Source organism: Anopheles merus, chromosome 2R, assembly GCF_017562075.2.
Source record: "Anopheles merus strain MAF chromosome 2R, AmerM5.1, whole genome shotgun sequence".
NCBI classification, from domain to species: domain Eukaryota; kingdom Metazoa; phylum Arthropoda; class Insecta; order Diptera; family Culicidae; genus Anopheles; species Anopheles merus.
In genome coordinates, this window is record NC_054082.1 from 31,264,603 (window position 1) to 31,285,574 (window position 20,972).

The 20,972-nt window shown below is 52.8% G+C and overlaps 2 protein-coding genes across 2 annotated transcripts; both read right to left on the reverse strand.

Annotated features, from left to right (window-relative positions):
* Positions 1 to 165: 165 nt before the first annotated feature.
* Positions 166 to 9,785, reverse strand: LOC121589374. Its single transcript, XM_041908244.1, has 8 exons — positions 9,501 to 9,785; positions 8,971 to 9,111; positions 6,604 to 8,433; positions 6,299 to 6,523; positions 5,677 to 5,851; positions 2,919 to 5,578; positions 1,792 to 2,835; positions 166 to 1,490 (listed from the first exon to the last, which is right to left on the reverse strand). The coding sequence occupies exons 3-8, from the start codon at positions 8,332 to 8,334 to the stop codon at positions 1,143 to 1,145; spliced, it is 6,183 nt and encodes a 2,060-aa protein (XP_041764178.1). The 5' UTR covers positions 8,335 to 8,433; positions 8,971 to 9,111; positions 9,501 to 9,785; the 3' UTR covers positions 166 to 1,142.
* A 406-nt stretch (positions 9,786 to 10,191) lies between these two features.
* Positions 10,192 to 20,787, reverse strand: LOC121589373 (E3 SUMO-protein ligase RanBP2). The gene is made up of 7 exons (XM_041908243.1): positions 20,348 to 20,787; positions 18,676 to 19,869; positions 13,492 to 18,597; positions 13,269 to 13,411; positions 12,294 to 13,195; positions 11,187 to 12,215; positions 10,192 to 11,080 (listed from the first exon to the last, which is right to left on the reverse strand). The coding sequence occupies exons 1-7, from the start codon at positions 20,414 to 20,416 to the stop codon at positions 10,773 to 10,775; spliced, it is 8,751 nt and encodes a 2,916-aa protein (XP_041764177.1). The 5' UTR covers positions 20,417 to 20,787; the 3' UTR covers positions 10,192 to 10,772.
* Between the last annotated feature and the right edge of the window lie 185 nt (positions 20,788 to 20,972).

A 20,972-nucleotide genomic window follows, 5' to 3' on the forward strand; every position in this document is an offset into this window, starting at 1 on the left:
GTGTTAGAAAGACTTTTTTTATTTTAGCGCCCCTTTTAGAGAAACATTTAGGCACTGTTTTGATTATTAATAAACATAAAAACCAAATCCCAACAACACAATCTCAGCATCTTGTGATATTTTTGTAATTTATGCTCGCCGTAAGTAAATATATAGTATCAAAAATTGCATTTTCGTTTAATTTTTAATACCATAGCTTCTTAAATAGCTATTGCGTAAATCATTCGTAATAATTCAAAACAAAATTACTCCCTATAGTGTACGCGTTAGAATACGCATCTTGGAACCAATGCAACACACTCAAACTGCATTCGATCGTAGTTTTTATCTCTAAAAGGGTTTAATAAAGGGGTTCTTATTACTTTTGGGACACTTTCTTAACCCTTTCTTAACGGGAAGTGAACTTTACTGTATGGGAATTAGACTCTATTACACCCATTTACGGCAGGCGCATTGGGAATTCCTATCAGATTCTGATTGAGCATATCCAAAAAGAGTGCAATCCGATTCCAATTCCCATCCCACTTTCTGTGAAAAAGTCAAGAAAGTGTCCCAAAATCATGCCCTGTGCCCAACCCTGTACCATCAGACAACCGTATCGCATCCAAAGTGGATGATAACTGATATATTTCAAACTACGGCTGCCTTATAAGTGTCTCATGTTTTAATTGTATGTATCTGTACATTGTTCAACGCACTCTGCATTAATTTATAGCATTAGGAGCAATTATAAATGTTTTTAACATTCATCTTTTCAAATGTTCGCACCAGTAGTAGCAGTAGTAGTAGTAGTTCATATCCATTGACATTTCTGAGAAATCAATAATACCATCGTGAACGATGATCAAACTATCGATAAGTTACGTCTATAAAAGTATTGTAAATATAAAATTGTACGAAATTTTAAGTTAAGTAATACAAAGCTTTATGTGCTTCTGTTATATATGCAAAAAAATTGTTCATTACTGTATGGAGGATACATAAATTAGTATTACCATTATCGCTAAAACACAGTCAGCGCAAAACTCGGTTGCGTGTCATAAAATATATTCACATCAGCATTTTCCGTGACACTGACATTTAAATCATCATTGCTGTTGCACCGTTACTCCTCTGTGTTTGCCACGTCCACGTCGCCACTGCTATTGCTCCCGGGTCGGTTTTTGCTTCTGCGATGGTACGGTGGCTGCGGTATGATGCTGCAGGCTTCTGAAGTCACCTGCGGATTGAACGCTTAGCCCGGTTCGATCCACACCGCCGAGTGGTCCAACATTGCCCAGGTGCGACTGTCGCATGGTAGCTGATTGCATGCTGATCTGGTTCCACACATTCTGGGAAACACTCATGCTGGCAATATCTCCGGTAGGGATAATCCGACTGTACCCACGCATTGCCATCGAACCAGTCGCCGATGGTACCGGTACCGTGGTGATACGGGACGGTGACGTTGTCAGATCGTATGTGCTAGTTGGAACGTATCCTTGTGACACCTGAGAGGTAGTATTAGCAGAGGAAGGAGAGAGATAAAGAGAGAGAGAGAGAGAGAGATAAAGAGAGAGAGAGAAAGAGAGAGAGAGAGAGAGAGAGAGAGAGAGAGAGAGAGAGAGAGAGATGGGATACACATTAGCATAGTGTTAGATGGCACTTGATATTCATGTTCCACTTGTTTCCAATCACGATGACTTACTATACACCGTCAAAGAAGTCATTTCTTTATCTGCATTTTTCAATGTAATGTGCGCAAGTACTGTAACGATATGTAAACAACTATAAGGAAAAAGGAAAACCCACCTTAATGGAAGCAACATTATCACGACGTTCTGAGCGTTTGGTCGATTTGTCACGTGATGTATTCATTCTCTGTTGGTGTTGTTGTTGTGGCTGGGGCATACTAGATACAACGCCAGCACTTGATACCAAGTTGCCACCATTGTGCGCCGTATGCTGCGGAAAACTAGCACCCGTATCTATGCTGTAGACGGCTTTAATTATCGGTGGAGTGTAAGATACATTAGCTACCGATGTGCCTCCACTGGGATACGAACGGGCCATTGCAAGGAACGGCGTGCTGGTTGCAGTAGGCACCATGGTACTGTTGGGAATTGTGGTGTTAATGTTGTTGGTGTCTCCTCTTGCGCCCGGCGAAGCTGTACTAGGGCTAGAGGTAACTTTTTTGCGCCCTCCTCCATTATCAGGCGAAGCAATGCCCCGTGGACCGGAACCAGCAGCAGCAGCAGCAGCCGCATGCTTTCGCATACTGCCCTTACTATTGTCGGGTGAAATGGTGACACTCGTCGTTACCGGTAACAGAAGCACGGGACGAACGCTGCCGCCATGCTCCGGCGTACGGTCCTTGCCATCCTCCGCCCAACAATGGTCTGGCACGGTCGGTACCATCGACATGGGTAAACCGGAACGTGCCCTTTTCTCCACTGCCTGGTTGCACACATCTTTGTGCTCGTTCCAGTGCTTCTCCTGGCAGGATACTTCGCAGTACGAAGTGTTCCAACAGCAGTAGAATTTCGCTTCCTTCAGACAACGTTTGCACCATTGCTTCTGTTTCGCAGACTGCACTGCGCGCTGCTTGTCCCGCTGCAGCTGCTCCCGCTGCTCGACGAGGGCGCGTTTTTTCTCCTGCTCAAGGGATTGGCGCAGTTCCTGCATCATGCCTTCGTACATTTTGCGCTGCGTTTCCAGTTCGGTTGTACGCTGCTCGTGTTGCTTCTGAGACCGGTCCAGCTTTATTTTAAGAAGCGAAACCTCTGCCGCTGGCGATCCTTTATCAGCCAGATCGGACAGCACGTTCTCTATCGTCAAGCGGAAGCTGTCCAAGAGCTGCAAGCAATATGCGTCAAAGAAAATAATTAATTGGAAACATTACGTAGGTAAGACACTATCCATGTGCGGACTATAATTACCTGTCCAGCGCAGTCGTTCAGCACGTCCGTAGGACGCAACAGGTCTTCCCGATCGGTCGATTCAGTTCGTGGACTCTGCACCTGAGGTCTCGGCACAAGCGGAGGAAGCGCCAATTGACTGCTTGAAGCATTACTTTGATCTGCTGCCAACGGGATATCTTCGTCGATGATCATTATGTCATCGTTGTCCAAGTCAATGGGTGCCATATGTTTATCACTAATGCGATCAGCTGCACTGGGAATCAGAGAAATGGTCGTAGAAGCGGGAACGAGCTGCTTCGGCACCAAAGCGACACCGTTACTGTTAGCGTTGGGACTCGTGTTGTTCATGCTGCCAGTTCGTTTGGGCGCCTCTGTGACTCGTGGAGGGAAAGATGGGGCTGCCGATTGTACGGGCACTGTCGACGAGCTTGACAAATTTGAATTCTGGGACCGTCTTGTCACCGTCGCCTCCTCACGGGACTTGTGCTCGATCGACAAGCTTTCCAGCGAAGAGTTACGCATTGCCGACACATTCGGTATGCTGCTTCCTACAGCGTTTGTGTTCGGTGTCGGTTGCCTAGCAGTAGCGGCGTGCTTTGCATTGGCAGCTCCGCCCGGAAATGATTTTCTAGCCCGCTGATTGCTTGACACCACCGTAACAGCGCCCGAATCATTGCCTTTGGGAACCGCAGAAACCGGCAGCTCTATCGGACCAACACTTGCTTTGACCGGAACAACATCTCCATTCGCAGAGCCATTTTCTTTCGTGGTCTTAGTAGCTGGCACTGCTGCTTGGTTTCGTTTCACCCCGACCGAAATAGATACGCTGCTATTCGCATCGCTTGCTTGTAATGAGCCCGCCCGCTGACTGCTTGGTCCAAGCGTAGTTGCAGTACCAGCACCAGTGGTCACATCATTTGTTTTTGCCGTTGTATTAACCGGCACTGGAGCCGGGACTGGATTGCTTGATACTATCTTTTGAGCACCATTTGAGTGGCCAGTTTTGATCTCCGCATTGGTCTGAGTTAACGACGCTCTGGTTGAATCGGTCGCCATCACAGTGTCATCTGCATTACTGCCAGCATTGGGAACGCATTTACCCGGAACCAAAGAAACAGCTAATACTTCTTGTTCCGAAGATTTAGACAAAGTTACTGAGGATACTCTTGATTTGGTCGACACGTCCACTTCATTTTCCTTCCGTTTTACTTCCGTCGTAGTTGACCGTTCAATCTTGTCGCTTTTCACCAGGGTTTCATCGTCGGAAATTATTTCCTGCTTGATGCTAATGTCACTAACCGTGGAAGACGTGCTATTTAACATGCTTGAAGGTGCTGTTGATGGTGTTGCCGGTCCACAAACCTCTCCCGCAGTTGCCAGCGTTTTTGAAGTATCTTTTTCTTGCTGAGTGACGAATGCTGCAGTCGAATCTGCCGGTATGCTAACGAGTGCATGCTTGGTAACGCTGGTTCGGCACAGATCCAACGACGTTAGCACATTTTCGGTAGGTTTTAGTAATGCCGGCGGTGGTACGCTTTTAATTGCCGTAGCAGCCGCGTTGGCCTCTGGATTTGCACTTCCCTCGACGGGAGGGACAGGCTGGGCTTCTGGTTTAGCTTCGGGCAGGACGGTGCTGTCCTGCTGAGACACCTTGGCCAGCTTTGCATCCACTTTTTTGTTTGGCTGGGCCGTTTTAGAGCCGGCAGTTTTCAAAGCACTCTTGTCAACGATCGACTTACGGCGCTTGGACAGTGGTTCCGTTTCCCACGATTGCGAACCGCGCCGTATCAATAGCGACAGCTCTTCGCGATCTTCATTGAGCCTGTGCCGTTTGTTATCGACCGCTTTACCACTAGCCACGGTTCCGTTCGCCTCTGTATCATTGTACGATGCCGGGGAAGCAGCGCTATCGTCCATCGATTCCTTCGATGTGTTTGCGACCGGTTCCACCGGTTCTGCAGGGCTTTTCATAATTCGAGACATGCGACGGGTCAGCCGCTTCCGAGGGCTGGCACCTTTGCTGGGCTTTGCGTCCTTGTGTGCAGAAGACGGCGAAGCTTTCTCGCCTTGTAGCTCGCTTCCGCCACTCTCTTTACTCTCCGACGGAGATGGCGTATCGTCGCACGTAGACGAAGCAACGGCGACCATCTCGCCCTCATTACGTTTAATGGTGACTTTCACTTTTTTCACAAAAACCCCCGGCAGCATGGCCCGCAGCTGGTTGTCCAAATTGGAAGGGTCGAGCAGCTCGAACTCTTCGGCATAATTGAACGTATTGTACTTTTCGCGTAGCTGCTCTATATGAAGCTCTATATCAGCTATACTCTTGGCGAACGTGATTTGCTTCGATTTCAGTACCACCTTCTGTGGGTTGGGATTGCGTTTGGCGTACAGATAGCAGTCCTTCACCGGCAACCACGCTCGGTCGTGATCACCAAAGAAGCGAACGTGCGCCTGATTGTTGGCGTTCGTGCCGTATAGTTTGGCGGGCCAGTACGGGTAACCCTTAAGCTTGGCCCACAACAACAGGTGTGGCTTGGAACACGGCTCTATGAACCAGTTGGTATCACTCTTGGTGTTGGCCTTTATGTAACACTCCTGGCACGGCTCCATCTCCTCCATCTCCTGCTTTCCTCGCTTGAACATGGTGCGGGCTATTTTAACAAGATGCAATTGCCCTACAGAAAACAATAACGTTAGTTAGTTTTGATCTTCTTTCGTAACGAGTTGTGCTTATCGCTAAACACATCAAAACTTGACGATATATTACACTTACCCGGATAAATTAACATATTGTGTACAATCCAGCTCAAGTCCGATACAAACTCTTCGGGGGCACTGTATTTTCTTTGAGCTAACCGTTCATATATCACGGAAAGGTCCATGTGATGACTTATGTATTTATTATAGTCTTCAAAATCGGTCACATTGAAGGGATTAAAAGTATTATTCTGAAACAACAAAATTAATTTTGTAAAAAAATGCAGATAAATCCAAATGTAAATATTCAAGCTCTATTTTATCGCTGGCTCTATCGCGGTACAATGCAAAAACGATTCTAGTGCGGCTAACATTTGATTGTTTTAGATTTCAAATCGAACTCTCAATGTTTTAAATTTTAACTGCAACTTTAGATTTCAATCTTAAGCAAACAAAACCATTTTCAAACACAAATATACTGGCTAAATCTTGTTAAAGCTTGTCTCTTTGCAAATCGCTCCGTGATAGACCAATCCGAAACTATGCTTTCTTACGTACTGATATTATTGTATAACATAACATAACATAACATAATATAATAAAATAAAATATGATATAATTTAATGTAACATAATTTGATACGATATAACATACTATAATAAAATATAATATGATATAATTTTGTACGTGTAGCTTACCTCATCACGCGTCGCGACTAAGTCTAACGCATAACGTAGACATTGCGAGAACGTATCTACGTCTGTGCGTAAGCCGGCCGTCGTCGCTTTGCATTCGGTGCAGCTCCAGTTGGGATTGTCCACTGTGTAACGTACGCAGAGTTTGTGGTAGCTACGGATGCACTTGCTGCATCCCAAGTCGGGATCTTTTGACTTGCATCGCCAGCAGAAACGATCCCATCCAGGCTGGTGAAGAAAGATTCGGAGGAAGAAAAAAACCCCGATTAATTTAAGGAACATACGAGCTAAACGTCATTTCTACTCACCTTTGGTGGATCTCCGGGAAAATCGTTAACGCCACCCTTTTCCGGCTCTTGGTTAAGGTTGGCCAGGGACATAAATGCACCCGGATCATTACCCAACCCACCAGTACCATCGTCATCCTTGCTAATGGACCTGTCGCTCCTGCCTGCTGTGTGTTTACCTTTGTGTAGTGAATATTCCGATCTAGCGAAACGTATCTTTCTATTGCTGCTCGTGCGCAGCGAACCCGAATCGTCTAGCACCTTCAAATCGGTGCCAGGATCGTTTTCCAACTCTTTCGCACCCTCTGCGCTTGGATTTGGATTCGTCGCCGACCGGCTTCGCGTGCGTTTACGCAGTCCCGTATGCGCACCTGTGTCAGCGGATGGTGCGGGTCCCCTACCGCCACTAGTCGAGCGACGCTTCCGCAGCTTCCCCTTACGAGACGCCTCGGACATAATATCCGTCAGTATTTTCGACTTTTTATGCGTTTGCTGGAGTAATTTCATCTCCCTAGATGGCCGAGGGTTCACCTCCAACTCTACCGCACCATCACCAGTCGGCTTTACAGCAGGGTCACTTTCTGCGGACGGTTCCTTTGCTGCATCTGTGCTTCCACCACCAGCGTCGATCGCAGTTCCAACCTCACTGTGAAGCTCAGCAACCGCGACACGTTCTGCTTCCTTTGGCGTCTCGCTGTTTTCCGTTGCCATGTCAACGATTTCGTCATCGCTCCCCTGCTCAGTCGCTGATTGGCTACGCGCAGCAGCTTGGATTGGGGCAATCTTTATAACGATTGGTTTGTTCGTTGTGGCAGCCCTGTCCGCTGGCAATTCAATCGTTCTAGAAGCATCTCGCTGCACATCAGTGTTCTGCAGCACAGCAGCAGCCGAAGCCAGCGTTGTTTCAGCAGCACTTCCTGCAGGATTGCAATTATTTGAAGCAACATGAGTAATTTCAACACTGCCAGACTGGACTGGCGATGCGACGAGCGATTGGGTAGTCGCTGCCAGTGCAAACGACGCGTTGACAGCTGCCGGGACAGGGTTTCCCGGATGGGATTTCATCATGTTAGCCGAAGGATTACAGCTTACCAGCTTCATCTGCCCTAAACTTTTCCCCTGCGGGATACTAATTTCCACATACTGTGGGTTTGTCGCATCTTGCCCATTGTTACCCTCGATTAACTGCGTCGGGATCAATCGATGATGTACGGAGATCCGCCTGCCGACCAAATTGTTTAATTTTGCCGTTGGCTTCGATGTTGGCACTTGCTGCCCACCACCGGCCGCGAATGGGCTGCTGCGATTCGCATCTTCACCGGTCACTTTCACACGCATCTCGATCCTCTCCGTACCAGTTTTCACGCTTGTACCACCCGAAACCTTCGCTGGTGCCAAATTTCCGGCTGGTACTAGCTTTATAGCAGTTAGCGAGCCTGCCAAATTCACATAAGAATCATTCAACGAACATGGCACAGCCGGACTGGTCGACAGATGCCTGGTGGTAACCACTTGCTGCTGCTGCTGCTGCTGCTGTTGTTGCTGCTGTTGTTGTTGCTGCTGTTTTTGCACTGCAGACTGTGCTTTGGTGGACGGCACGCCTATTCTGTTCTTATCAATCAGCAATTTTAATCCGCCGGCAGGCCTTTGCGATGCGACGGATGCTGCGATCGACACGGAGGAAGGGGAGTTTTCGGCTGCTGCTGCTGCTACTGCTGCTACTACTTTCTTTTTACCACCTCCGGACGACATGCCCGGTAAAGTGGACGTCCAGGATGAGGCGAAGTCGTACCAAAGATTGCTTTAAACCGTCACAGCAATCGGAGCTGACCCGGCGCCCTTTGGGTGACACTAAAAATAAAGCAAACGAAGGAAATGGTTAAAATACACTCGGCACCACTACTACACTTCTCTGCCACACACTCCCCCCCTGTGTATCGCAGTGTCGGTGTAAGCATTGAGTAAGATGAGCTTAATATAATTTGAAGAGATCGGAACAACCTCGTTCTGTACAGCTACGAATTACCGTGAAATTTACACAGACATGTATGCATATAATTTAAAGGAAAAGTGTACGGGACATTCGCGGTGGATCAGTCGTAGAATAACGCAATTCTTCTTAAAAACATCGCAGGATGAATGCATGCATGGTTCCGGGAAACATACTTCCGCAGTACCACAAAGAGCAAGCTATGATTTTTGCTCCCCTTTCACCAATTTTCACCAACACAAGGGAAATTCGCTTAAATCTACCAACATCTTTTAGGTTAGTTGGCGATCTTCTCAATAACAGAAAAATACGTCTCGAACATGAGAGACTCAGCGACAGCGGGGCCACAAGCTGCGCGATCATTCTTCCGTACACGATTCTCACCCATACACACTCACCCGCGGTGTACCGCCGCTTTGCTGCCAATGCAGGATGGCACCCCGAGAGGCGTACCCTCAATATGGAGTGCTGCTGCTGCTCTAATTTCGCTTTGCTTAAGCGTTTGATATTCTTTTTCCCTGTCACAAGGACCGGATATTCTAAAAAAAGAGAACAAAAAAACACAAAGGAATTACGAACAACATTCATCGGAAATGTTTCATTACAGCTACGACATTCTTCGCGGAACCGGTCTCTCGTCCACCATTGTTTTTTTTTTACGACGTGGGTATCGCCTGTGGCGGATTATGTAGCCTGTGCAGTCCCCGTGGGGACTTGGGACGCATTCTCCCGTACGAATCTGATGCGCCGTCTTGCGATGGTAGAGAGATGGCTTGCTGCGATCTCAGGACGACGTAGACAGCAGCAGACCTCTGTGCTGCTACGCATAGGCTTGCTGTAATACAGCGAATTCGGTACACATCGGAGACACATACGACCGACCGGAAGCTAAAATGGGAAAAACGGACGACAGTAAACGGGGGCATACCTTTCCGGATGATCCTGCCGACCCGGTTCCCGTTCGCTCGGCGTTCACCCAACACAACCAGCTTCCAAGTAATGAAATTCCACCGTTCCACCGTGATACGAGAAAACGTAAGCAACAGCCGCACACAGAAGCGTTTCCGTTCACCGCTCTAGTGTGTGGTACACATCGAGGAAAGTAAAACTAACGCGATGCTCAACTTTCTGCATCTCCAACTCTACTGACTGCGTGTATGCGTGTGTGTGTGTGTACTGTTGGCAAGTGTGTGTGTGTGTGTTAGTGAGACAGTGCCGCATCTACCCGTTTGGCGAACAAAACACATGCAAACAAAAGCGGAGCCAATTTGAGCGCTTCTTTCCACGCGCACATGAGTGTGTGCGTGTGTGCGTTGCCGTGGCACACAACTGTACGCGTACCTGCTCGCACGCGTGTGTTGGTAATGTTTTGACATTTCCTTGACACCCCCGGGACAGGTTTGCATGTGTGTGGTGGCGCGCAGGAATTAGCAAAATGTACTCCACCTCTCCTCCCCGCTTTCTTTTCTTCCGCTTTTCTCCCTGCGTGGTGTTTTGCCGACCCTTGCCCGGGGGAAAGGAAAGCGCCATCTTAGCGCATAGAGCGGCTTTTTCGGGGAAATTTATCGTCTTTTCACAAAATTGCTCGTGAAAAAAAAGAAAACGCTGCGCGGTGTGCATACTTTTTACGAAGGGTTATTATGTCTTGTTTATTTGAAGTTTGGTTTTCCTCTTTTTTATGCAAAACTCAATTTTAATTTCGTTGTTGTACATGTAACACAATATTCGCACGATCGGAGTGTGGCTTAGGAATAAAATCTAAATGATACCGCGTTTTGCTGTTTCCTCTCTCTTTCTCTCTGTATCGCTAACACCTAAAGAGCATGAATACCCGACAAATACAGAATAACACATTATACAATTCTCAGCTTCCTATTCCTACTACTCTACCCTAACCGAATGCAAATTCTAAACGCACACATGAACGAACTTTAAAAAGAAACTACGAAATTAAGAGCGCAAATAACGGGGGAAAAGAAATTACACTAAATAACATGTTTCATCAATCAGGAACGTCCGCGTCTGTGTATCTGTGAATGCATGTGTGTGTGTGTTGTCTTTAAATGTCTACATAGTTGCGAGGCACCGTCGCAAAAGGGGAATAGGAGAAAACGTGACTAACTAAACGCGTCCCGCAGGAAATAAGGTGAACTCGGCCTCACATCATCCCGTATATTAAAATGTAAGCAACTACTCTCTATTAATCTTGATCTGGCTCAAGGTCGGGTCGGGAGCGCAGCTGCTCCTGGCACCTCTCCAACGTGCTGCGGAACTCGGAAGCGATGGCCTCGTTCTTGAACCGCACCGCCAGCTGTTCCAGCTGGCCGGGCGATTCGGCATGATTCATCGCGCCCCACGCGAACGCCTTGTCCGAGTTGTTCATCGGCGCGATGGACAGATCGGCCGTGACGGCGTGGTTCAGCACGAGCTTGAAGATCTGCTCGCGGCGCAACAGCAGCCGGTAGGTGTTGCGCACTGGGTGATGTAAAATCTTCAGCTCGCCGACGCCTGTAAAAGCAAACGAACAAAAAAAGCATGAAATTTCGATTCGGATTTCGCTCCAAGCAACCGCTGACTTTCTCTTTGCTGCCGCTGCCGCCCCCACCCCACTTACCTCGTTCCTTCCATTCTTTCGTGGTCGCATCGAACCGGTACAGCTTGGCACGCTCGCCGAACAGCTTCGTTTCCTCCTCCTCGCCCGTGCGCACCTCTATCTCGTCCGGCAGCTGAATGACGGGCGCATAGTAGGGATCATAATTTTCATCGCCACCACCGGCGGCACCACCACCATCCTCACCGCCTGCTCCGTCATCAGCATTGCCGTTGTTGTTGTTGGTCTGCGAGCTGTTGGTACCGTCCGTGCTGCTGTTCAGCTTGGCCGTGGCCGACCGGGAAAAGAAATCCTCCTTCACCGTGAGCCCCACGAAGCCGCCGGCCGGTTTGGCCGTACCATCGTCCGCCTGCTTGGTCGAGCTGCTGAACGCCGGACTGTTGCTGCTGGCCAGCGTCGCGAAGCTTACACTGTCGTCCATTTTGAAAATCGATGGCGCATCGGAGTTGTTCTTCAGCGCGGTGCTGATGCTACTATTAGCACCGCCGGCCGGGGATTGCTTCGCTAAGCTGCCGAACGTAAAGCCACTACCACCGAACACGGAAGGTTTGCCGGGATCGCCGAACGCAACACTGCCGAACAGCGTCGACGTATTGTTGGCCACACCACCTGCCGTGAGCGTTGGCGTGCTGGTGCTGTTGCTACTGTTCGATGCCGTCGTAGCAGCAGCGATACTGTTGGTTGCATTGGAGCCAAAAATGTTACCACCACCGAAAATGTTCGTAGTACTGCCAGCCGATCCAAACCCTGCTCCACCGCCGAAACCGCTGAACAGTTTCCCGCCCGACTCTGCCGATTTGGCCGACGGAGGGGTAGTGAGAGAGGCGGGCTGCAACAGCGGACTACTGCCGGTGGTCGCCGTGCTTGCGCCATCTTTCTTGCTGTCCGTGCTGGAGGTTACTTGGGCACCGGTACCGACCGCCGTCACCGTGCTGGTTGGTGCTGGCGAAACAAACGACGTCTTCGGCGTAGTATTGAGCGACGCGGAAAAGATTGACCCACCGGTAGCTGCCGAGCCGAGCGGTGTAGAACCTACAAAATGAATAAGAATGAAATCAAATATGCTTCATTACGAGCGAACAGAGCGAGCGTGTGTAAACTGAGACTTACTTCCAAAAGCAAACTTGTTGCTGCCAGCACTAGCGGCCGCGGGGTCAGTCACCGTCGTGGAGGACGGTGGTTGTTGGGCGCCACCGAAAATCGATGCTGCAAACGGCGAAGAGGATGCCTTTTGCTCCGCCGACAGGAACGAACCGGTCGTGCTGCTGGCCGTGGTTGACGAAGCTGGCGCCTTGAACGCGACGCCCGCAAACATGCCGGCACCGGATGTGGGTTCCGAGGCTGCCAACGGCTTACCAGCGACACCACCACCACCGAACAGCTGCGCTGGCGGTTGCATTGTACCGGCGGAAATCGTGCCGAACGTTACCTTCTTCGGCGAGCTGCTCGGAACGGCGGCCGGTAGGGGCTTTACGCTCCGGATATCGATCGGCAGGGGCGCATCGTCCACTTCGACGACGGCGAGCTGCTTCCCGTCAACGGCCGGAAACACGAACGCATCCGAATCGCAGCCCCTGCAGCCGGCGCAAGGCGTAGCGGCCGGGTCGAAGAAATTGTCGGGCAGTTTCAGCTTCTGTGCCGTTTCGCGCTCGTTCAGCGAAATGTCGCTCAGCTTGGAGAAGTTCAAATCGCCCACCGGCGAGCTGGTGGACGTGATCGTGATGTCGTTCTGCGCCGGGGACGTCACTTTGGTCGGCGGTGCACCATCCTCCTTTGCTTCGACCGGCGCGCTCAGCTTGCCGCTCAGCGCGTCCGCAATGGCGTCCCGGAACTCCTGCGCAATGTCGGACGATTTGAAGCGCAGGCAGAAGTTCATGATCTCAAAGTTGCCCTCGGAGAAATCGTTCGCCACGAACTGCCACGATTTGTCGTCCTTTTTCGTGTAGCAGATGTCCTCGGTGAGTGCGTGATTGAGACAAATCTTAAGCACCTGTTCGCGCCGCATCACCACTCTACAAGAGAAAGGCGCAACAGTGGGTTAGAAGCTAATAAACGCAAAAGCACACACACCTCATAAACGCTTACCTTAGATTACCCGTCACTTTGTGCTTCAAAATCTTTACATCGCCAATGCCGCGCTCCTTCCACTCCGAGCTCACAAATCGATACAGCTTGGCACGGTGAGCGTACAGCACGTGCTCATCCTCTTCGCCGGTCTTCACGTCGATCTACGGAGTATAATTCGAAATAAACGAACATAAGAATTGGGGAGAAAGCAGATAGGGCCATAAACAAGCCGCACGCTTACCTTGTCCGGCAGTGGAATGACGGGTGCGAAGTAGGTATTGTTTTCCTCCTCCGTCACACTGTTGTCTCCGGCGGCTCCATCATCGTCCGCGCCATCGCCATCACCGCTCAGGGTGCGGCCGGGCGATTTCGGCTTGAAAACAAACCCAAACGTTGCTTTCTCCGGCGGTTCCAGCTTGCTAATTGCCGATGACGACGGTGTACCTACAACGGCCGGTCCATCACCAGCAGCCTTCGCCGCCACAGGAGCGTTCGGTGTCAGCTTCGAGCCGAAAGAAAGTCCTCCGCTCGGAGTCGGTAGTTCGAACTTGAAGGCGGGTTTATCGAGTGTGGAAGTGGTGGCGGCGGCGGCGGCAGCCGTAGTGCCAGCCGTGGCCACCGTACTCGATGCACTTTGCGGTGGTTTCATTGGGTTGCCAAAGGAAAATCCTCCACCAAAGACGGGCTGCTGCTGTTGGGGTGGCAGACTAGTCGCGCTGGTGGTGGTCGTGACAGTGCCGGTGGCCATTGCCGGACCGGTTGCGGGTGTTATGGTCGTGGACGAAGGTAAGCCAAAAGTGAATCCTCCGCCCGCTGCAAAACTGATCTTCGGCGCTGTGTCTGTCGACCCCTTCAGTAATCCACCCGCTGCGCCGCCAGCGGACTTCTTCGGTACCGTATCGTCCTTCGGACTTTCACAGCTCATGCAGTACAGCGCGTCGGCACCGTTGGAAAGGTAGCACCCGTTGCAGGTCCACGATCCGGGTTTGGGTTTGAACTGATCGCCGAATCCGCCGCCACCGCTGGACGCTCCTTTTGCAACCGGGGTTGATGTAACCGGCGCAGGTTTGGCCGGTTGCTCTTGCAGTGGTTTCTTCGTGTTAGCCGCCGACCCGAACGTAATCGGTGTCACTGTTACGGAGGATGAGGGCATGCCGAAGGTAAATTTGCTCGCTGCCTCCGTCGGCGGTGCTAGGTTGCCAAACAGACCGCCGGACAGAGATGGTTTCTGTTCTTCCTTTTTCGATGGATCGCGCGGCCCATTGCACGCGACGCACTGGGCCGTGTCAGCCTTGTTGTTTACGTAGCAACCAGGGCAGTCCCAGCTGCCCGTCTTTGGCTTGAAGAGATCTCCGAAACCGCTGGCTGTCTTCGCGCTGCCCCCAGCAGCAGGAGCGCCGGCAATCGAACCCGGGAGGGCTTTCTGTACCGCCGCTACAAACCGATCGCGCTCGTCAGCAGTCTTAAACTGTGCCATAAAGCTGATCGGTCCCGTTACTGCTGGATAAGTGGAGTCTTGTTGAACGGTCCAGCTGCAGGCGGTTTTATCGCTAGCCTTGATCTGCACCTCCTTGCTCAGGACGTGATTTAGATAGACGGTGGTGTTTGCCCCGTTGCGCATCAGCAATCGCACGGCCGACTGCGATGTAAGCAGCCGCAGCTGACCGTTGCTAACGCCACAATCGATCCACATGCCAGCCTGCTGCTCCTTGCGCTTCAGCCCGACTACATTCGTTTCGTGGGCACAGCTAAAATCGCGCTCCTCAAAGCCAAGGGAGGGGGCGCCGGCAACAACACCGCCACCACCGAAAATGTTTCCAAACGGTGAAGACGCACTGCCACCGGGCGTTTGCGCTTTGAAGGTAAAGGACGCGAACGGACTCGGCTTAGCATCGGTGCCGCCCTGTACGGTGGACGACGTCGGAGTGCTATCCGGGCCCTTGGCGCCCGCCTTCGCACCGACCACCGCGGGCGGTGTGTAGTTCTTCGCGAACGAAAACTCTCCGAACGGTTTTGCGGTTGCTTGCGACTGAACCGGCGCTGCTGCTGCCGGTGTGCTGCTCGCGGCCGACGACTTTGGTGTGCTGCTGTACGCGAAGCTGCCCATCGTGGCAGGCGGCGGGGCGGCTGAGGACTGCTGGTCGCCGCTTGCCGCCCGCAGACGGGCCACCTCGTCTCGGGCCGCTACAAAGGCGGCGTAAAACTCGTTCGCCAGCGCGGCGGTACCGAAACGCGCGCAGAACGATTCCTTCCGCGGCTCCTCGTCGGCAAAGTCCATTGCGGCCCAGATGTAGCACTCCTTGCGCTTCTCCATCGGCTTGATGATCAGCTCGGGCGTGATGTAGTGATTGGCACAGATCTTGTGCACCTGCTCGCGGCGCATCACGATGCGATACTTGCTGCGGTCGGCCTTCGAGCGCAGTATCTTCAGCTCGCCCAGCCCGCGCTCCTTCCACTCGCGGTCGACCAGCCGGAGCAGCTTGGAGCGGCCGGTGAAAATTTGCTCCTCGTCCTCCTCGCCCGTCCGCACCACGATCTCGTCCGGCAGCGGTATGATCGGCTGGAAGTCGGGCCGCGGATCGTACTCCGCACTGCCCGACACGTTCTTGTCGTCATCGTCCTCCTCCTCGTCAGCCTGGTTCGCTTCGGCCGCCATCTTGGCCGGGGAAACCATGTTGGCGAAGAACGAGGGCGTAAGTGCCGCGGCGGGGGCAGTCGCCGGAGCAGGCGCGGGCGCTGCCGGTTTGCTGTTTGTCAGCCCACCGGTCGAAACGATCGAGGGCATCGGGAATTTGGTGTTGGCAGCCGGGGAAACCATTTCCAGCTTCGGTGCGTTGCTGTTACCCGTCGTGCCCTGCGCAATGCTGGCGCCAGTGTTGCTGTGCTTGATGTGCTGCGGCGGAATGGTTACGCTGTAGGTTGGCTGCACAGCAGCACCGGCGGCAAACGTGGAGCTGTTGACGCTGGGCGGAGGGGGCAGCGGGTCTGAGCTGGTGATGACCACGTTCACTGGCGCCCCGCCCTTCAACTCGACGCTGGACGTTATGTGCGCTGGCAGAATGTTGGACACGGACGGTGTCGAAGTTTGGGCCATGAACGAGTTGTTGTAGGTGCTGTTCCAGCTGCTCAGCAGTGCCGGCGTTTGAAGCGATTGCTCAATCGAAAGGTTGGCACTGGCAGCAGATTTCGGGGCTGGCGCCACCATCTGGGACACTGCTGTCGGGGTGGAATGCATCACCGGAGCGACCTGTGACTCAGGCTGAGGAGCAACGGGCGGTGGTGGAACAGCTTGCTGGAAGCCGGGCAGATGATAACCGCCGCCGGCAGCAGGGGAACCGCCCGCAGCCACCAAAAGATTGTCCGGGTGATGCTGGTAGGCGGCCGAGTGCATCGGCGAAGCACCCATAGCACCCGTCATCGGATGACCGCGGGGTGTTAGCATCTGTTGCTGCTGGTGGTGTTGCTGCTGCTGCTGCTGCTGCTGCTGATGTTGCTGGATCTGGCCGGGCATGTAGCTCTGGTACGCATTCGCGCCGTACAGCGTGTGGTAAGGCAGAGCGGACGCTGGTTGTTGCGGTGTCCCCATACCAACGCCACCCATGACCGGAGCGCGGGCCGCAGCTGCGGCAGCCGCGGCCGCATGCTGGTAGGCCAGCGCAGATGCGGAACTCTGCAGCTCATCCATCATGTACATATCGTTCATGGCCTGCACGGCCGCTGCCGCTGCCGCTGCGCTCACCGAGGCCGAATCGTTCACGCCCATCGGTGTGGACGTTGCCGTTGCATTGGGCGCTCCCCCCTTCGCCTCCGTTGGTTTGCGGTAGATGTTTTCCTCGATCTTTACCAGCCGATCCTGCATGTCGCCTACATCGTTGCGAATGCCGAGCACGTCCTCCTTCACGAACGTGAGCGTTTCCATCATCTGGCGCATCAGTGCCTCCAGATCGTTCGTCTTGGAGAGACACAACGAGGCGGCGGCTGTAGCAGCGGCAGAAGCCGCGTCCCGTTCGCTAATGCTCCGCGACAGAGCGGCAGCCACACCCCCACCACCACCACCGCTTGCCATCCCCGGGTTGGTCATGGAGGATGTGAAGGACTGGAAATGATCGCTATCATCAGCGCTGGCACCGATCGCACCGTTGGCCGAGGTGTTCAAACTTCCGTCTAACGAATCGTTCGCGAACGAGAGTCGCTTGATCTCGCTTTGCACCACGTAGTTGAGCGGATGATTGCGCTCCACGTACGGCAGCTCCAGGTACCGCTGGGTCTGGCGGATACATTCACGCGCCCGCTCGGAGTAAAACTTCTTCGACTTCAGCGGTGTCTTGTTCTGTTCGTCCAGCTTCTTGAAGGCCTCGGCGCGGAAGTACGCCGCAAACGGTAGCGGAATGCCACCGAAGTCCTGCGTGAACTCTTCATACCGGCCGTGCTTGAAGTACACGCCGGCCAGGAAGGTGATGGCCGACTCCGCCAGCTTCGCCAACTCCTGCTGGCAGTCGTACGATTTGGCAGCATACTTGAAGAACAGCCCGGAACCGTACCCAGTCGATGCGCCTCCGTCCATGCCGCCACCGTACGACGACTCGGCGCGCATCTTCCACAGCAGCACCCCGGCACGGTAAACGGCTTCCGCGCGCGTTTCCACGTAGCGCCGCTCCTCGGCCTTTATCAGCGTCGAGGCCGCCGCTCGCTTCGCAAGCACTTGGCCAAGCTTCAGCAGCACCATCACGTCGCAGAGCGGGGCGTCGGTGCCACGGATCGCCTGTATGCCGTGCTCCAGCAGCTGCCGCTGTTCGGCCACGCTGGCCGCCGCCTCCTTGGCCGTGCTGCTCTTGATCAGGTTGTATGCTACGCTCCACCAATCGATCTTGTTGTCCTCGCACAGCAGCGGCATAAGATTGGCCGCCGGCAGGAACGCGGGCCGGCCCTGCTGCTGGCTAAGCTGGCGATTGCCGTCCAGGTTGCTCTGGGCGATGAGAATGCAGCAGTACAGGAACGAATCCATGTCGAGCTGATTCAGCGTTTCCAGATTGCTGTTGTTCAGATTGTTGGTGGAAAAGTTCAACCGCGGGAACGCTTTGCAGTGGAAGTCGGACAGATTTTCCACCCCAACCACGAGCCCCAGGTACACCAGATATGGCAACGAGGAGGGGTACAGTGATTGGGCCAGCTCCACGTGCAGCTCCAGCTGTTCGCGCTTCGGCAGCACATACTGTGGCTCACCGAACGCGACACCGTCCTTCACGAAGTAGCCGCTGGACGTTGCCTTGGACGACAGATCGCCGGAGGTGTAAAGCGCTCGCGCCACACTCTGACGCCAGCCGGGATCGGAACAGAGTTGGCGAATCTGGTGGAAGATTAAAGCACATGAATCAAATTAGAATGTAACAACTCGCAACCGCGCGGACGCAATCGTCTATCCTACCTGGTTCACTAGATCATCCGCCGTTGTCCACACCTTCGACTCGGTGACGCTCTGTATTTGGGCCAGCACGGACACGTCCGGACCGTCCTCCACACACGACACCAGCGTGCTGCCGGCCTGGCAGCACCGGAACGCCGCCTGCTTGCTCCAAAAGCCCACCAGATGGCGGGCCATCTCGCTGCTCTGCTTCAGCCACGATTCGTCCGGATCGGGGACGCCGCACTGGTACGCCATCAGCAGCAGTGCCAGACACTTTTTGCTCGTATCTCGCGCCCGCCCTCCGCCTCCCCCCGCGCCCCCGGTCTGATCCTGCGCCGCCTTGAACAGCAGCGCGGCCGAGTACAGCAGCAGCTGGCCCCGGTAGTGGCGCAGGTACGCATCGGCCATCTGCTTCTGCGGTGCCGCATTGCGACCCTTCTCCGCCACCTGCAGCAGCGTCTGGTCGAGCTTGAACAGCTTCTGGGCGATTTCCTTCAGATTGCTGCGCTTGATCGTTTCCATCGTGGAGTCCGCCAGCAGGTTCAGGTAGATCTGTCGGTCCAGCACGAGCGCCTGCAACAGGTAGTAGTTCCAGTGCTTCTGTTTGCCCCCCTCGACCGGCGCTTCGGCGAACTTGGCGAGCATGTTGGCTACGCCGTTCGTCCACTCGCTCGACTGCATGAACGGTTCGCAAAACTTCATCTCCAGCTCGAAGCAGTACTTGAACGCTTCGTCCAGCTTTTTCTCCTCGAGCAGGTGGTCCACCAGCCGGACGCGCAGCAGCGGATCGAGCGGCCGGGCCAGCACCTCCTTCAGTATGATGTCCTTCACCAGCTTGCTGTCCGCGCCGGCGTCCTTGTTCGCGACCTTCAGCTTCAGATTGAGCACCGCCTCGTGATTGATGCGCTCGGATTCGGCCAAATCGCACCAGTGCTTCGCCTTCGACAGGTGCTTGGTGAGATTGTCGTCCATCAGCAGCAGCTTGCACACGTCCGTGATCAGGCCGGTTTGCTTCGAGTCGAGCTGCAGCGACCGCTGGTAGGACGTGATCGCCCGGTCGAACTTTTTCTGCTTCTCGTAGCACTGGCCGAGCAGTTTGTGTGCCGGTGCACTGTCTTCCTGCACCGACAGATAGCAGGACAGCCAGTGCTCCGCGCTCGCATATTCGTTTAGCTTGAAGTACTGCCGCGCGATAGCCAGTCCCCGTAGGTAGCGCTGGAGGAAGTGCGAGGCAAAGAGAACAGGTAAAAATGTGGAACACAATACCGGCCGTGAAATTAATCGGTTCTTATGTGTGTTGGTGTGTTTTAATAAATCGATCAATTGGTCTTGGAGTGTAAAGAATGACAGCCAGCCGAAGCGAACCTTCGCTTGAACCACTGACCGACCTAACCTCAATTGTTGCGTTTCGCGGTAATGCGTCAAATAGCGATGCTATCCGCGTTCTGGCTGAGCATTGCTGTCGACCGCCACTGCGGAAAGCCGCAGGTTCCGGTTGCCTCAGTCAACAATTAAAAATAATAAATAAAAAAGAGCTACAAAGCCGACGGGAATTGTTTCACAGTTCCATCGTCTATCGACCAAGCACAGCGCAACAATGATCTTTCGAGAAGCAAAAAAAAAAAGAAGAAAAACGCACGCAAGTCACCGCAAGAGGACCGTCGCTCGCGCTCCCCCTCCCAAGAACTCTTACCTCGTTTTCCGGCAGCTTGTTGAGCGACGTTTTCACATGCCGATCAATGTCCTTTTTCGTTGAGAACATTTTGTTCAGACGATTTGGCTCTCCTGTTGTTTTCCCTTTCTATCAATAAGCAGCGAGCATCAGGTCCGTGGAGGAATTTTCACGGCGACGACACGACGCAAATTGAGACGGCGGGGTCTGTCTGGTGTGGCTGTGTGTGCGAAATGCTGCTAGCTGTAATCGATGATCTTCTTTTTTTCAACGTTTTTCGCGTTCACCTCCACAAAACCACCGCCAAGATTGCTTTTGGTCGTGCTAGTACGATGGTAGATTCGTTACTTCCACTTTTTTCCACTTAGTTTGGGAAACCACTTCTGAGCTGAACGGAATTGCAGCTTCTTCCTTTGCGAAAATAGGCGCCGGTTGAGGTTATTGATCAAAGCTGGTGGAATGGGCAGGTTCGCTCACCGCTGCCAGCATTTGACAGCAGTTGCACGTCGGGTGACAGTTAAATTTGAATTCAATTGAAGTTTGTGTGGAATTTGGGATTTATTTAAGATAAAGTATAGGTTTGAAAGCAGTCGAAGAGTTGATAATGAGTTAATCATAAAAAGGGACCAAAAAAGGGACGAGAAAC

Excerpts from the sequence above, each read along its gene's own strand:
- LOC121589374 (XM_041908244.1), bottom strand. The coding sequence starts at position 8,334 with ATGTCGTCCGGAGGTGGTAAAAAGAAAGTAGTAGCAGCAGTAGCAGCA. Across the intron at positions 5,852-6,298 it reads TAGTCGCGACGCGTGATGAG|AATAATACTTTTAATCCCTT; the intron begins GTAAGCTACACG and ends TTGTTGTTTCAG. Across the intron at positions 2,836-2,918 it reads TGAACGACTGCGCTGGACAG|CTCTTGGACAGCTTCCGCTT; the intron begins GTAATTATAGTC and ends TATTGCTTGCAG.
- LOC121589373 (XM_041908243.1), bottom strand. The coding sequence starts at position 20,416 with ATGTTCTCAACGAAAAAGGACATTGATCGGCATGTGAAAACGTCGCTC. Across the intron at positions 13,196-13,268 it reads AAAGTGACGGGTAATCTAAG|AGTGGTGATGCGGCGCGAAC; the intron begins GTAAGCGTTTAT and ends TTTCTCTTGTAG. Across the intron at positions 11,081-11,186 it reads GAAAGAATGGAAGGAACGAG|GCGTCGGCGAGCTGAAGATT; the intron begins GTAAGTGGGGTG and ends TTGCTTTTACAG.